General features: G+C 32.6%; 1 protein-coding gene across 2 annotated transcripts in view; it reads right to left on the bottom strand.

The window, feature by feature from the left end:
* The window catches only part of LOC143056810 (uncharacterized), a 38,221-nt gene extending 21,629 nt beyond the window's left edge, over positions 1–16,592 (bottom strand). The window contains exons 1-9 of one of the 2 annotated variants that reach the window (XM_076229973.1): positions 16,404–16,592; positions 14,498–14,820; positions 13,734–13,802; positions 12,389–12,493; positions 10,572–10,667; positions 9,332–9,483; positions 5,887–5,984; positions 1,250–1,376; positions 301–455 (exon numbers count right to left, since the gene is read on the bottom strand). In XM_076229973.1, the coding sequence (XP_076086088.1) occupies positions 301–455; positions 1,250–1,376; positions 5,887–5,984; positions 9,332–9,483; positions 10,572–10,667; positions 12,389–12,493; positions 13,734–13,802; positions 14,498–14,779 (1,084 nt within the window). In that variant the 5' untranslated portion in view covers positions 14,780–14,820; positions 16,404–16,592. The remainder of the gene's footprint in view (positions 1–300; positions 456–1,249; positions 1,377–5,886; positions 5,985–9,331; positions 9,484–10,571; positions 10,668–12,388; positions 12,494–13,733; positions 13,803–14,497; positions 14,821–16,403) is intronic. The other variant, XM_076229972.1, reaches the window with a different exon arrangement.
* Between the last annotated feature and the right edge of the window lie 253 nt (positions 16,593–16,845).

Genomic DNA, 16,845 nt, shown 5'->3' with positions numbered 1-16,845 from the left:
CCATCAAATCTATGACTTCTATCTGAAATTTTTTATAATCTTGTACAACAAACAATGTTTTTTTAATCTGAATATATTCAGGGCTGTTCTATTTAAATGTGTGTGGATGGACAGGAAGAGACTTTCAAAATATCCCTACAACCAAGAACCATTATTTAGATAATTTTGCATAATGATAATACTGAAAAAAGACCTATGACCCACATTCAATAATTAAACTTCTCTTCCTACCCTCCCATATACATTTTAATGGAAAAGCCCTCATGGAGACTACCGATTTTTAAAAAATATCAAGTATACCTGTAGCTTCTTTTTTATGTCCTTTAAATGTCTGGACCTCCTCCTTCATGTTACGTATGTCAAACAGTTTAATGAGATGATCACGTGAGGCTGTCAGTAACCAATTACCATTCTTATTCCACTGGAGCTGCATTACTGTCATTTTATGAGCATGCCTGAAATATTATAGGAACAATCTCTGGGATTGAAGTCATAGAACTTTCGAGTCGGTTATTTGTACTCAAGACTCAAAAAAAAACCAATCAAAATATTGGATTCCATGTTTCGAGCATGATTTATGTGCTCCAAGCACTGAGCAAAGTTTTATGACTTCAACCCCTGAAGTATGGTTTCCACATCTTCCTGATGTAGACATTTTTGTACTAATGTGACGTAAAGAAAACATCATTCAATTTATTTGGTACCCACAAATCAGGTCTGACATAGGTTTGAATTATGTTATATTTTGTTATGTTGGTGTCATTCATACTTATAGCTAACTACAGAGTATGAATTTTGTTTATTGTTGAGAGCTGTGCAGACTTCCTTAAATTCCCATCATTTGGACTCTGATCATGCCAGTTGATAATTGTCTCATTGGCAATCATAAAATAAGAGATGTGCTATTCATCTCCATACTTTTAGAAAGTCTTAATTGCATTTGATTTTACAGAATGATGTATTTATGTTTTTCACACATTTATTGAACTTCAATGCTTACTTTTATGAAATGGGTCATGACTACAGTATAGACAACATCAATTTCTTGAGTCATATAAAGGATTTGCCCTTTTTTACCAACTATAGTATAGTTACTACATACAATAATGCCAGACAATGTCCAAATTAACACTATCAAAAATTTCTTATTAATTACAATAGATTGATCGTGTTGATAAATATATCATAAAAATTAAGGACAGGGGCAAAATTAAAAATTGATTTGGCACATCCTATAATGTTGACTTACAATGTAGCTAGGCAGGATCCAGTTTTAGCATCCCATAATTTCAATGGCTGCTGGTTGTCTTTACTTCCGGAGGCTATCAGACTTTTATGTGGATGCCAGCCTACACATTTCACATCAGCACCATGTCCTGGTTAATTCACAAAAAAGTTTGGTTTATATTCAGATCACACTATATGCATATCTGTATTCAACATTGAACAGTTGAAATCAGTGGGTTTGTTGTTGTTTTTGTTTGTTTTTTTGGATTTTTTTTTTTTTGGGGGGGGGGGGGGGGGGGGTTCCTTTAGAAAACAAAAAAAATACTATTTAATACCTTTCAAGAAGTGCTTCACTTTAGATTGCAGTTTGACTATTGAAAGTCAGAGACCGAGAGCATCATGATCCTAAATAATTCTTTAGTGACATTCTAGCTACAAATCTGATTGATCCTTTGCTTATCAACATCCAGTGGCAAATTTTCAAATATCCACACTGGAAGCTATATTATTAGGTTGAAAGAAGTGGGAGAACTGGGTGGTGCCTGAAATAACTTCCCACTTCTTAAAAATGAGTTTTTTTTATTAAGATTCAGACCCTTTAACCATTTACAGCTGATTGCATTGAGTGTGTAGGTAAATGTAATATCTTATGGTTAGCTTGCTTGCTAGCTGAACCGTGAAGTCATTATAAAGTAAGGTATTACTACCCTCCTTTTGATGGAGCCTAGTACTTTACAGACACTGAGACAGATAGATTGGTTAACTGTCAAACTAGTTTGCTCCTAAAGGAGATTAGTTTACCTAATCTAATACTGGTAATGACTTCACAGTTCAGCTAGCAAGCAAGCTAACCAAAGATATTACCTTTACCTACACACTCAATGTAATCAGCTGTAAAGACCACTTCAACTAAATGTTTGCTAAGCCTAAACACTTTCCTGAAACTATCTAATTAATGGACAGAGATCAATAAAGGAAACTAATCTAGTACAGAATCACATGTGACAATATTTATTTGTCTTTCTTTGTCCACACTCGAGATGAAAGCCTTGAAGAGTTTTGCATTGGTTATTTCATATACAGATTTTCTCAAAAATTAGCATGATCCTACAGAGAAGGAATTTTAGTTATCTTTATGTGATAAGAAAAAAAGAAATGAGAAATTTTATAGATGTGTGCAATTCATTGAACAGGTCACAAATTAGACTGTTCAGTATCAATCTAAACAAACAAATAAATATACCCCCTTTATCAGAAACAGTGGTGGATCAAGAAATTTTCATAAGAGGGGGCCCATTGACTGCCTAAGATAGGCCCAATCTGGTCTTGCTTCAGTGATTGCCTATATAATCAACCATTATTTTTTCCTTGAAAAATGGGCCTCTGAGAAATGAGAAATGGCAGAGTCTTTGATCTGCTTAGGGGGAAACCCCAAATAATAACAAATTGGATAAAAAAATAAAGCAGGAGTCGCCCAACGGGATTATATTGTTCTGATTCTAATTTAAAACAGCTATATTACAATTTGATAAAAGAGGGGTTTAGGAATTTGCAATCTGGTAGATATTATAAAAATGATGGCAAAGTTCATAATTTTCTAAGGGAAACCACAAAAATAATTCTGAAAAAAAACCAATATATATAGGGTAGTATTATATATGGCAATATTCCGAGAAACCTTTAAATTGCTCAAATATTACTCTTTAAGTTCCAAACTCCAAGAAATGAGGGGAAATTCCATAATTAAAACTGGTTCACATTAGGGCTTTTCCAGAAAAAAATGTATGGGGGGGTTGGAAGGCATATTATATTAATAAAACATGGGTGATGGGTATCAGAGCAACTTTTCACACTATAATGCACTATTATTCTCAATTACAATTGTCTGGGTGGCGGGTGCTGACAAAAACTGCCTTCCAACCCCTCCATACATTTTTTTCTGGAATAGCCCTTATGAAAATAGGAAATAATTCCTATAACAACTCCACAATAACAAGAGTCCAAACTACCCAATTACAGTATGTATTATCTTTCTGTGTTTCAAGGTCTGGGTTTGAAATTCTATCACATCTTGATAACACAAAATAGGTACCCACTTTCCCCACTAGACAATACACTTGCTATCACAATAATAAAAGTCAGTTTTGAACATCTTGCATACAAGAAAAAAACCTCATAAAACAAAATCGGGAGACATCTGCCTTGTCTAAAATAATTCAAGGTAGATCTCAATATTCTTAACATTCTTGCTTTGACAGATTTTATGTTCATGAATAATTGGATTCTACTCTTATAGGTAATCTATTTTTAGCCATGGTGGTGATGGTTTTTTTTCCTGTGGCAGCATTTTTAAAAGTAGCCACCCATAAAAAAGATTGTGGTCGACTTTGGACCAGTTTTGCCCAGTGGTTTCAAAAGTGGATTTCATGAAAGGGACACCAAGTGAAAGCAAATGTTACTACAGAAGTCCATTGAGATACCAACAAGTGGATACAACGTGCAACCAAATCATCTGTTTCATCCTGAAGTAAGTTAATTTGATTAATTCCCTTTTTATAATTTGGACCAGAGTTATATTCCTTTATGCACATCCTAGGGCAGCATTGTTGCAATTGCAAAGTAAATGGACAGATGGACACTGTGATTTTTAAATTACTCCTCCCCCCCCCCCCCACCCCCAAACCAAAAACAAATTGTGGTGATATAATAAACAGAAATTTTCATTTTTGTTTCCATATTTCAATAGTGACTGTTTTTCTGGTGTTCAAATAAGAGGACAAGTCATTATTTTTTATGGATTTACATATGTATCAAATGTATTACTAGAAATAACTTATATTGATTTTTTGGTGGGAAAACACTGACATCTATACATTCAATGACTAGGGCCTATCCAGCCATTTTCAAAAGGGGGAAGGGGGGTTCCCAACCAAGGATAAAAAGGGGGGGTTCCAACCATATGTCCCTATTCTAATGCATTGGTTGTCCAAAACAAACAGGTGTTCTAAAATCTATTAATTTGTCAAAAGACAAGATCTTTTAACCAATGGACAAAATCTTACAGCATTTAAATGTAATTTTAATAAATTTAATCTTTGACCTCTGCTTGTAGCATTTTCAATATATTCTAACTAAGAACACTTGTTTTAATTGGTTCATTATTCCTTGAAAAGAGGTTCTTTTTAAATTAGGTCAATTTGGGAACTAATTTTCAGTCCCTTTGTGTCACATTGGACGTGTCATTCGGACCAATTGCAATGTAACAATACTTGGTTAGTACCATCTTAAGAACATTTTTACATATTTTGTTTTCATGAGTTCTGAAACACCATATATTTGTCCATAGGGTTTCAATTTAATTGTAGATTTTTCAAATTTTTGACCTATTGATACCCCTTTTCAGTCCCTTAAATACATACTGGACTTTTATAAGTATGTTATGAATGTTTTCAAAAACATGTTTTAAAGATTTAAATGTAAACTGCAAAAAAATCTATTCGGTAGAAACTGAGAAAAGTGTGACAAAACTATCGGTTGCATGAACAGACAAAAAGCAAGATGGACTGTCAAACAAGGTGAAAGCAATATAGTCCCCTTCCCTCAGCCTAAAGTGTGGGTATCACATGAGTCGATAGTGCCCCCTTGCTCTATCACTTTATAATTGAATTGTAAATAAAGAGTCAAAAGTTCAAAAGTTAATTTTGGCATTTATTTTCATCATAATAATGAACACATAATAATAGTAAAGTTTCAAGTTTATGGTACCACAATTTATGGTTATCTACCTTACTCCCAATTTGTATGGTCTTTAAAGAGATATAAAAAGTGAAACTGCGAGCTACTGCTCACTGATGATACCCCCGCCGCAAGTGGATATTATTAATTGTGTAAAAATATGCAAGTGTTCGGTAAACAGGAAGTTGTCAAGTGATGAATCTGAAAACGCATCACAGGGTATAGCTGACTTATATTAACCCTTAAACCAAATTTCAGAAATCCTTGTATTGTAGTTCCTGAGAAAAATGTGACGAAAATTTTCATCTTGGCTATCATGTGTAAAATCAAACAAGTGTTCGGTAAACAGGAAGTTGTTGAGTGATGAATCTGAAAACGCATCACACGGTATAGCTGACTTATATCAAGCCTGAAACCAAATTTCAGAAATCCTGGTAGTGTAGTTCCTGAGAAAAATGTGACAAAAAATATTCATGGGACGGACGGACTGACTGACGGAAGGACAGACAGAGGTAAAACAGTATACCCCCCCAGTTTTCAAAGCGGGGGTATAAAAAGGACAGATGCACCGGAAAACCATATGGTCCCTAGATCGTACTATTGGCAGGGTATAACATTTGAACTTTTAAAGACAACTTAATCAAACAGTTAAATCCGATGCTGGCATCTGAATATCCTATTCCCTGATATAATGAAACATTTCATTTTACAGAAGGACAAAACTCAAGACCAATGAAAGGGACATCACCCAAATTCGAAATTTGATTGGTAATAATAAGTAATGTGTACTTGATTTATATCACTTGGTTGTGAAAACAACAAGGGTAAAAGTGAAAGCCCCAGGGGCTTTATAATATTCTCTAGATCAAAGCTTGCTTTGAACCCTTGTGAACAGGGACAAGAGTTTTGAAAAGAAATACATACCTCTCAAAATCTTCTCTTCTTGGCATTTCTGGAAATCCCAGATTCGAACAGTACCATCATCAGAACAAGTCGTAAATTTATTGTCAGATGGAGAAAAACTGTAGGGGAAGAGGAAAAAACAATGTGCATGGTTATATTATTGTTTTTAAGAATCATCCATGGTAGAAAGTAAATGGCAAATTCATCTTCAATTACCAAAGAAATAAATGGAATTATGGCAACTGCTAACCATTTATTGAACTGAGTTCTCATTCCAGAGAGCAATGATAGATAGATCACAGGAAAACAACATATATCCTTACAAAAATGCTGCAATTTTTACAAGAAATTCATTGACATGTGAACATCAGAAAGGTACATGTATTATAAAAATCTTCAGATAATTAAAACTTCTTCTATGATGTCTTTTTTTACTTTAGTCCGAGCTGATATACATTTTGTGTAACCTGTAGAAATACAGTGATTTTATGTGTAGAGAATATTTGTTGGGAGTGATTTCCATAAACTGGTTATTACATGTACCATGCACACTTGTGAGATTAGTGCATGTTGAATGCTGGATTTCACACCTGTTTGAATTCATTTCAATTCTGTTTTTACAACTTTTGTGTTTTTTCGTTTATGTATAGAAAGTTTTACATGTTTTACACAGGATTCCATTTTCTTGAACTTTGTCATCTTTGTGGAGGTATCACTTTTTGTAGATTTATGCATGGAGGTTGTCAGAAATTTAAGAGCTACACAATAAAAATCCAAACTACTTCTAACCAACTCAATGAAACCATTAAATGGAGTATCTATGAAAGCACAGTATACAAAATGTTGAAGTGATAGCTTGAAATTCTTCGTAATAAGACGACTCTACCAGTGATGTTGTTTTTCTTCAAATGTAGATAAATATTAACTAAGACCAGTCTAAAAAATTCACATGTTGAATGCACATTGTCATTTTTGAAAGCTTGTTTCTTAACCATTTCCTAAACAAAATTCCTTTTCAAATGGATGATTCCCAAGATGCAAGTCTCAAAATGGTGTACCATCCAAAGCAGTTTGATGACCAGGAAGCAAAAATCCCAAGTGACACATTTCAAAAGCAGTGCTTTGATTGCTGTTCTTCATTTGGTAGTCAAATAAAATTACTCAATATACAAATTCAGTCAAAAAGACTAAAACTGTCAGTTTACTGATTTTAATTTCTTATTCATTGATTGATTACACAATCAGACAGATACCTTGCAATTTCAGGTTCACAACTGTAACCATATAATTTATTGATAACTTAGATGCATTTAAAAATACAATAATCTTCCACAAAATGAAAACAAAATGAAGAACAGCGTTAAAAGCAGAAATAAGTTGATCATAGCATTGTCAGTCTTGTATACATTTATATGTTATCCCTTTTCCCTTAACAAATAATATCATTCCTGTTCAACTATTAAATTTCATTTGACATTTGTGCAAAATTATAAAATTCTGAAAAGTAAGAATTAAAAGAAAAACCAACGAAAGAAACTGCATGATGCAAGTACCATGAGTACACAACTGTGTCAAGTTACCCACATGCACATTATATTCGAGAACAGCCTCTTATTTAGAAACATTATAACTTGATTACTTTGTTGAAGGCAGTACAGTGAACTGATAAATGATTGTTGTGTAAGCAAACCAAAGGAAAGTAATATTTATGTAATGCACAAAGAAACCTGTTCAGTTATTGAGACCGACTCTGCTCACAAAGAATCCTACGACTAAAAGTAATCACAAGTTTATAGTTCATCGTTTAAAAACATTTTTTTGTATTGAAAGGATGCCTACATTTTAATGTAATCTATTCCTTGTACATGTAAGCTAGCATTTGTGTCTTGGATATCTTAAAATACAAAACCTCTCAGAGCCATTGTATTACGTTTCTCAAGTGTTCAAGAAAATCTATGTTTATCATGTATGTGAATCGGTCATGTATCAAAACCTTTCACACTTGTTAGGACAATGTTGTCATTTCACATGGCACACTTTATAACTTAAACCTATGCAGTTACATAATCATTTATGAATTCATCTGAATGCAAGTCTTTGAACTGCTTAGTAGTTTTAAGATCTTTGTTTTGAAATGTAAAAAGTGCATTTTTTAAAATTTGTCTAATACCATCATGCCACAAGGGCAATCTTATACTTAAATTATAGACATGATAAAATCTTTATCAAGAATACATTGTCACCAAGTAAATACTTTTCACAATCTCATCCTTAATTCATTAAAATAATTCATCAAAATATCTGGACAAATAGTGTAAATACATCCTGGTGTGTGGGTGAGTGTGTTTGAAGGTTTGTTGTTTTTTTTATTTATGTTTATAATCTGCTCCTGGTCTCATCTTTCTCTGAAATTTTTTATACTTGTAATTTTTGGAATATAAAACATCTGCAAATCATAATAAATACATGTAAATGAGAGCTGCACCAAATCTCTTCACCTAAACCTAAAACAATGGACTTCTTTCGTGTCAGTCAGATCAGTTGTTATTTTAGACAGAAAGGCATTTTTGCAATATTTCTAACCCTCCATAATTTTGATGTACATTGTACAAGTAAAGCATGGGATTTAACTGGAGTTTGAAGAATTAAAAAAAAAGTTTTGTGATTTTCAAATTTTTATTAAATAAGCCAAATAAATTACAGAATAACAATTTAACAGAAATTTGTATATACACAATTTCAAATTTAACAAAATATACTTAAATGATAATTCAGTGGGCTATATGCCTTTATTTTTATACAATTCTACATTATATAATCTAAATAAATAGGGCAGAAGGGCTTAAAGCCTTTATTTTCCCTTGGCAAACTGGGCAATATGCCTTTATTTTTCTGGGCAAACTGGGCAATACGCCTTTATTTTATTATTACATGTACAAACATGCAAAAAATTGATGAAATGTGGGCAATGCCTTTATTTAGTCCCTACACACATGATTGTCTATAAATACTTGGGCTTCTGCCTTTATTATCATTGTACCTCCTGATTAAGGGCTTACGCCTTTATTTGTGCATTTCTGATCTGACAAACCATCAACCATTTGTCAATGTTCATATTTTCATATTTAAAATGAACAACTGAACTCTTGCATATGAGATTTTTTTTCGATTGTGACACTTGCATCCAGATTTAACACTGGCAGGAGTTTAATCAAATAGAAACTGATTTTTCCAAACTTGCCAAAGATTTAAAAAATTCTATGTGACTGCCTCCCCATAGAATATTTCTTGTATTTTTGGCAGATTTTCTTGTAAATTATAAGAATTTATTTGAAACCCATATGCAAGAGTACAGCAAATCAACATGTCTGCGGACATTCTGTAATAATATAACGTAGAAACAATAATGGCTTCAATCCTAATCAAGAGGATGGTTGCCATGGTTACTTTACGTCCAGAATCCCACCTGATCCCACGAACGGGCTCCTTATGTCCTTGAAACATCTTTACATTGTTCATATTGGACTGCCAATACTTGATAAATCCTGAATGATCTCCAGTTATCATCCACGAGTCATTGTTACTCCATACCATCGCTCGAACTGATGTATCGTGGGCCTGAAAAAAAGAATTTTATTTACTGTAGATTCATTATTATACGTTGGATACCAATTTTCGTGGGTTTAGTAGGTACAGTTGAACCACCAATTCAAATGTTCAACAAATAACAAACATATTTTTCATAGGTTTTGGTATACAGAGAGAATGGCTAAACCACGAGATCAAATATCCACAAATAAGCAAGTTTTTAGCAAAGCACTAAAATTGATATCCTAGAAAATAAATGAATCCATTACAATTTGAAAGTTTTAAAAGAAATTTTGTAGAAATATAAAAAAAACATCTAGTGTACATGTCCTTTGTAAGTTCTGATATAAATGACATAACTGATGGTCAAAGTTCCTTTATAAATGTCACCAATGAATTTACATTCAGTAGCTTTTATAGGATAAACTCAAATAAATGGAGAATGTTTCCATGTGGCCCCACTTGAATATGTTTTAAAGGGACATAACTCAAATTTTAATTTGATCTGTGTTTAGTGTTTGTGTTTAAATGTATAGTGGAGGGAAGGAAGGGAAATTTAATTATTGAAAAGGGGTCATGGGTCTTTCGCAGTATGTGTCTATTACCATTATGCAAATTTATCTAAACAAGAATGTGTCCATTAGAAAGATCAAATCATAGGGAACATGTGTTTACTAAGTTTTAAGTTGATTGAACTTAATCAACTTCCATCAAAAAGTACTTCAACCTGAAGCCAGACAGACGCACAGACGAACAGATGTACAGATAAAAAATCATTCCAATAAATGGGGCATAAAAATGGTTCTTGGTTGTAGGGATATTTTGAAAGTCCTTTCCTACCCTCCCACATTCATTTTAATGGAATAGCCTTATTAAATAAGCATTGTGTACAAGGTTCACTACATTTGGTTTAGACAAACTAAAGTTACAGAACGGAAACAAATTTTGGAACTTACAGACAGACAAGGGTAACACTTAATGCCCACTTAGCTGCAGCTGGGGCATGAACATAATTTATTTTTGCTCAGTAAACATGGTCCTGTTAAGCACAAAAAATTCAATAAATCATTGTAAATACTTTTGATTTAACAACAACTAAAACAAATGACAAGACTTACTTGCAAAATAGTTTCAAAGTTGAAAGTTAAACCATTCCATAAAGTGAATTCCCCACTTGATGCTCCAGTTACCAGTCTTCTACCTTCAGGTGTCCACTGAAATTGGAATATTTAGTTCATTATTGTATAAACTCTGTATTTTTCATTTTGTACCATTATACTTTCTATAAGGACAAAATTAGAATGATGTTTTCTCCACTTGGGTTCCAAGCAAGGCTTCCAAAACAGTCATATATTCCGGTCAATTGTATAATGTCCGGTAAAAGTCCGGCTGGGCAAACGGTCATCTTCTTTTTAGTTTTCAAGGCTTTTTCGGTCATTTAAACATAATTCACGATCTTTTCGGCCCAAACTTTTGCCTTTAACAGCCACACATTTCCGGTCATAAAAGTGACATGATGATTAATTACTATCAAAACAACCCCTACTTCAATACTTTCTAATTTCAATCAAGGCTAATTAGTTGTTGGACAGCTGAAAACTACCTGTTCAGGTGACAGGTAAACTATTTTCAGTACCGGAGATCGTATAAATTAATCGGTCTATTCAAAATTATTTTCATACATTTCAGCGGTTTGTATCTTATTGATTTAGTTCAAAACATTAAAATTATAATAAATACATTTATAAACATGATTTGATGAAACATTTAAAAAGGTTTTAAATGAAAAATCGTCAGAACTACGTTGTATGAACAAGAACATGTGTGCACATGTGCACAGGTGGGAAATTTAATTATGCATCATACATTTCTTCAAAATTGCTAAAATATCATTGATACCTGTATCTAACGTTCATTTCAAGTATTATGTTGAAGAAATAACGTGGAAAGAGCTTCTACACTCAGTCATGCTTTATAAATGAACATGGATTTTACGTATCCGTTTATGGTCCATGTTTTACCATTGTCAAGTCAACATCCGGTTGGGGAAATGTGACTTTAAAAACGAAAGTAAAGTTTTTGACAACGTCATTTTGCACAAATAGAGAGTCTAAGGCAGATATGAACATGCTGATGTGCACACTTTGAATGATGCACTGCCAATTTTAACAGTTTATGCCAGAACATCAAATTCATATCAAAGTAAAGTTTAATATCGGTTTTTTTTTAATCTAATGTCAATCATTGGGATGGCTATCTGATTACCATAATTGCCTTTTGTGACTAAGTCTTAGGGATTAAAATCGGGATCAGATATAAAATGTCCCACTGGCTCAAAAAAATTTGGAAGCCCTGGTTCCAAGGCATTAATTTCAGTTTTCATGAACCACCTACAAATTTGATAAATTTCATATGACAAAATGTATGACACTAAAATAAGAATAAGATATTTCGGGTACACATCAAAGAGACAAAAATCCTCTTAAAACGAACATGTATAAATGTGATGACAAAAATTGTCAAGATGAAAGATTTCTAAATTAGTTTGGTTTCCTTCACATTGATATAATATCAGTTACGAGCTGCAGTATGATTGTTTTAAGCAAAAGGACACAGCTCTAGCAAAAAAGCTTAGAAACAGTAGCTAATATTTTTATATCTATACATGTGTAGAAATTCCAATTTATTTGTTAATCATGATAGTTCTGTTCCCCTCATCCCCCCCCCCCCCTTTTTAGATAAGTTTTTCACTTCAAGAATGTAAACTTGATAACATCTCACACATAGTAGCCTGATTGATAATTAACTTCTCATAGCCAATAAATTCTGCTCATGAGTCATGTCTCAAAGCTGTTGTATGAGAACTAGGGAGCTAGTGATTACAGTAATATAGCTATATAGGCAAAGAGAATTTAATAAATATCTATAAACTTACAGCAAGACAGAATATTGGGCATCTGAATTTATTTGTTGATGTTCTTATAAACTTTGTCGTGACACAGTTCATTGGATTAGTTTTCATACTCAATGGTGGAGTCAGCTGAAAAAGAAATCACATTTTCAAAATTAAGTGGCATGGTTAAACAAATATAACAGGTGTGCCCAATGATCTAGAAAGTAGGTTTTCAAAGATATTTTTGACCTAGTAAAATATGCTTTTATAAACATTGTCATTTGTTTCAGAAAATGCTTCAGTCGGGTTTTTTAAAATTCCAAGCATGTTTTTTTATGTCCCATTGACATAGAAATTTTCCCCTTGTACATATGCCTTAGTTATTCTTATATCTGATTTTTTTCTAGAAGAGCCCTTACGTATGTCTATCCATTCTTCTAATTTAAAACTTTTTGCCAGTGATTCATCATGCCTTCATCATGTCTAGGTCATTGGCTCCAATAAATATTCGTCATTTTACTGGACCATAGTATGTGTAACCAGATATCAAATATATATAGTGCAGAGTTCTACTGATTTTAAATGAATGTATGGTTCAAAATGAAATCCCCCGAGGTTTTTTACATTAAACGAAGCTCTAATAGTAACTACATAATATATTGGATTTGTCTCATGACTAAAACCAACAATGTAGCTGTTTGTAGTTTGTGTTTTGTTTAAAACTGATTTAATCTGAGAGCTTTTCCTTTTTATCAAACATGGTACCCCAAGAAGGAAATTTTAAATTTGAGTTACCTCCCATAGATTTAATATTAGAATTCCACTTTCATTTTCATAGTACAAAAAAAAATATACGACACCACATACAAATGAATTTCTCAATAAATGATTAAAACATAAATGAGGAATGCGTCTTTAGGACACAAATGATGCTCCCTATGCCATGACATATATAACGTTTTAAAGGGACATCACTGAAGAACAGTAAACGTGATGCAGCCAAAATAGGTACTTGATCTGAGTTTTGTGGTAATAAGTAAATGTGCACAAGTTTCATAACATTTGGTTAAAGCATACTTAAGTTTGAGAACAGAAACCAATTTTGGGAGGTACAAACAGATGGACAGACTGACAAAGCTGAAGGTAACACTAAATGTCCCCTTTTAGGGGCGGGGCATACAAATATATTTAATACATAGATACTTAAAACTACATACATTTTTCTAGCCTTTTTTTTAAAATAAGTAGAATTCAAGTGACTTTGGTGACACCCACCCATAGTTGACATTTCATGTGTGTTTTTTAATGTAATAGCCCTAAACCAAATGAATATGTTGGTATCAACTCTTTAACGTCTGTTGCAATGAAGTCTACACTCTACACTTACATCTATCTGATACAAAGCATCTGGCATAACAGCCCTGACATCTCTATCATCTCTCTGCCAACACCGATTCTACAATACAGAATATTTATATATTAGGGCTATTCTAAATATAATTTATATGTAATGCCATGATCTTCGAGCTAAAAGGTATTATGGACTTGATTCATATTTCCCATATTCTTTTTTATGTCCTTAGGGAGCCCAAAAAACATATAGACTGTTAATCATTCATTTGATGTGCTGGACCTTTTGATTTTACCATTTGATTACTTAGGGACTCTGTTTTGAATTTTCCTTGTAGTTCAGTATTTTATCTGATTTTACTTTTTAGATGTATCCTGTTTACATATCTAAGTGTACAATAAATTTACAAACATTTTTTTCTATTTTTTCTATCACTAGCAATCACTGTTTAACAATATTCAGTGAAATACACAGTGCTTTTCAACTTAATCACCTTGCAACTGTGTGTTTTGCACATTTAAAACAAGTTTTACCTAAATGATACTATATATATTTTTTCAATGATAATGTGTTTTGTTAGTTTTTTTTGTTTCAAATGTTTTACTTTTGCTATGTCCAGGTTTGTGTATTCATATGGGTTTTTCTCATATTTGAACTTTTGAAGGACTTTTGGTAACCTCTATTGGCAAACGTTTACATCATTTTATCTATGGTGGAAAGTTCTCCTTGGCAATCTTACCACAGCTTCTGATTTCTAAACAAATGTTAGAGATAGCATTAATTCAGTTATATATATATACCTCTATATATTTAATCACTGCAGAATTATAATCAACTGTTTTCCTGTGTACTGCTTTTCTCATCCGTTTACCGTCAAACATGACCACCTGCCCTGCAGCAGCTTGATTCGGGTCTTTGCTTGGATCCACACCGGCTGGTGGCTGTTGAGTGGCATTCTGTTGTGGCTGTTGGTAACTAGGTGGCTTCTGCAGTTGTTGATGATTTGGCTTGGGGGGCATATAATGGTAATTGCTTGGTTGGAATGGCCTTCCCATAGGCAGTGTGGCAACACCACCATCCATCTTAGCTGTTGATTGTTAATCCCTCTAAGTCATTGTTAAATCTGAAATTTATAGAAATAGTTTTTACCATTATAATTTACCTAATTTTTCGATGCATCATATCAATTTTAATAATGTGTTTATATATACATGTATTATTATTAATATTAATTTACATTTAAAATATTTTTTTTCTTCATAGCTTCCCGTTTGGTGTTAGCTAAGCTCCGTGTTAAAGGCTGTACTTTGACCTACATGTATAATTTTTTTACTTTTTATACATTGATACTTGGATGGAGTTGTCTCATTGGCACTCATACCATGGCACTCATCTTCATCTATTGACAGTCATTGATGTTCCAAATATCTTTAACAAAAGACTGAACCTTTAAATGCTGATGCAGCTGCAAATGCTAACAGAATGAAGGATGGTTGTTTCCCCTGGTGCAACAAACTGTTGCAGGCTTGACAAAAAAACATATGAAAATTTGTTATTGAAGTTCTACAGATTTGAACGTTAACACTTTCCCTGCTGTAACACTTCTAGCTTCTTATACCATGTGCTATTCGAATGTTTGTTTTTTGGAGTACTCTTATATACATTATTTGATGAAAATATAATAAAGAAGATGTGGTATGATTGCCAATGAGACAACTATCCACAAAAGACCAAAATGACACAGACATTAACAACTATAGTTCACTGTATGGCCTTCAACAATGAGCAAAGCCCAAGTCAGTTTTGCTGTATTTTGACATACTTAAGTTTTTGGGGTACATTTGTAATACTCCCTTTTATGTATAATCATTTCCTGTCAATTTGAAAACAATTTCTAATTATAACAGTTGCTTACTGCAAAGTAGTTCATATTTATATCTTTCAAACAATGCAAAGCTGTTGATATTTATATCTTTCAAAAATTAATGTAAAGTAGTTTGTATAATCCATGACCCCCCTTTTCTTTCTTTTTTTAAATTTCACCAACTATCTCATAGTCATATACAATAGAACCTGTTATATTAATTAGGTTGTTAGTTTTCTTGATAGCCCTAATCTATGTATTGGCATAAAATGTGAAATGCTCTAAATAAATTAAATAATTAAAAAATTCTGATAAAACAAGATTTGTTGTCTGTTGACTAAATTGTAAAAAATAATAATTAATATTGCTGGCCTGGTGCATCATACTTAACAATACCCTAAGTTGCTCAGCAAAACCACTCATCTATTTTTTTCCTTTTCCCAATAAAATAAAATAAACATATGTGGCATGGATGCCAAATGAATTAAAATAAAACAGTCAAAAAACAAAACAATTTTAAATTTACAAAAAAAATCCAAATAGAAAGGATCTGTATGTTTTCCTTCCCTTCTGTTAAATTGTTTATCAAAAATTAAGATAAAAAATACCCTTTTTTTCGTGCTTTTTGTTTTGTTTCTAGTTTGTTTACCACCTCGCAAGATGAATATTTAGAGCCTAATATAAGAAGTTTTACCTTTTGCATTTCAAATGTTTCGTTAAGCAATTTTTTTACATCATGTTAATCTTCCCGAGTTTTTTTCCCCCTAAAAAGCCCATCTGAAAAGGGGGGCTTTTTAAAAATAGTATTTGTAGTAAGGGAGATAATCTATTTTTATACGAACTTTTCTGTGTGTTAAACCTAATCAAAGCGCTACTACCAGACTTACAGTTGTGCCTAGTGATATGTATGTGTTGGATTTGCTTAATTATTTATTCAGGCAAAATGTTTATTGTCAAACAACTACAAAGATCTTCTTTAACATCGTTGTCTTCCTTCGCACGTTTCATACAAATGGCGACCAATATGTGTACGCCTGCGCACAATTTCTATCGAAATTTAATATATTTTTTTGCGAAGTGAAAATTAATTGAAAGATTAGAATTCTAAACACATTGTAAACAATATGTACCCATACATGTGTAAGGTTGATTATAGAGTCATTATAGTAAAAACAATCTTTATTTGAAGAAAAAATATTTGAACTTTAAATTTTTACATTTTTGTTGATTGCTGTATCATGCTGCATCCTATATGTTTGTTTCCTGATTCAATTTGAGATCTGA

This window comes from Mytilus galloprovincialis, chromosome 13 (assembly GCF_965363235.1).
Source record: "Mytilus galloprovincialis chromosome 13, xbMytGall1.hap1.1, whole genome shotgun sequence".
NCBI lineage: Eukaryota > Metazoa > Mollusca > Bivalvia > Mytilida > Mytilidae > Mytilus > Mytilus galloprovincialis.
The sequence above is the reverse complement of the archived record's forward strand: the minus strand, read 5'-3'. Positions and strand labels throughout refer to the sequence as shown.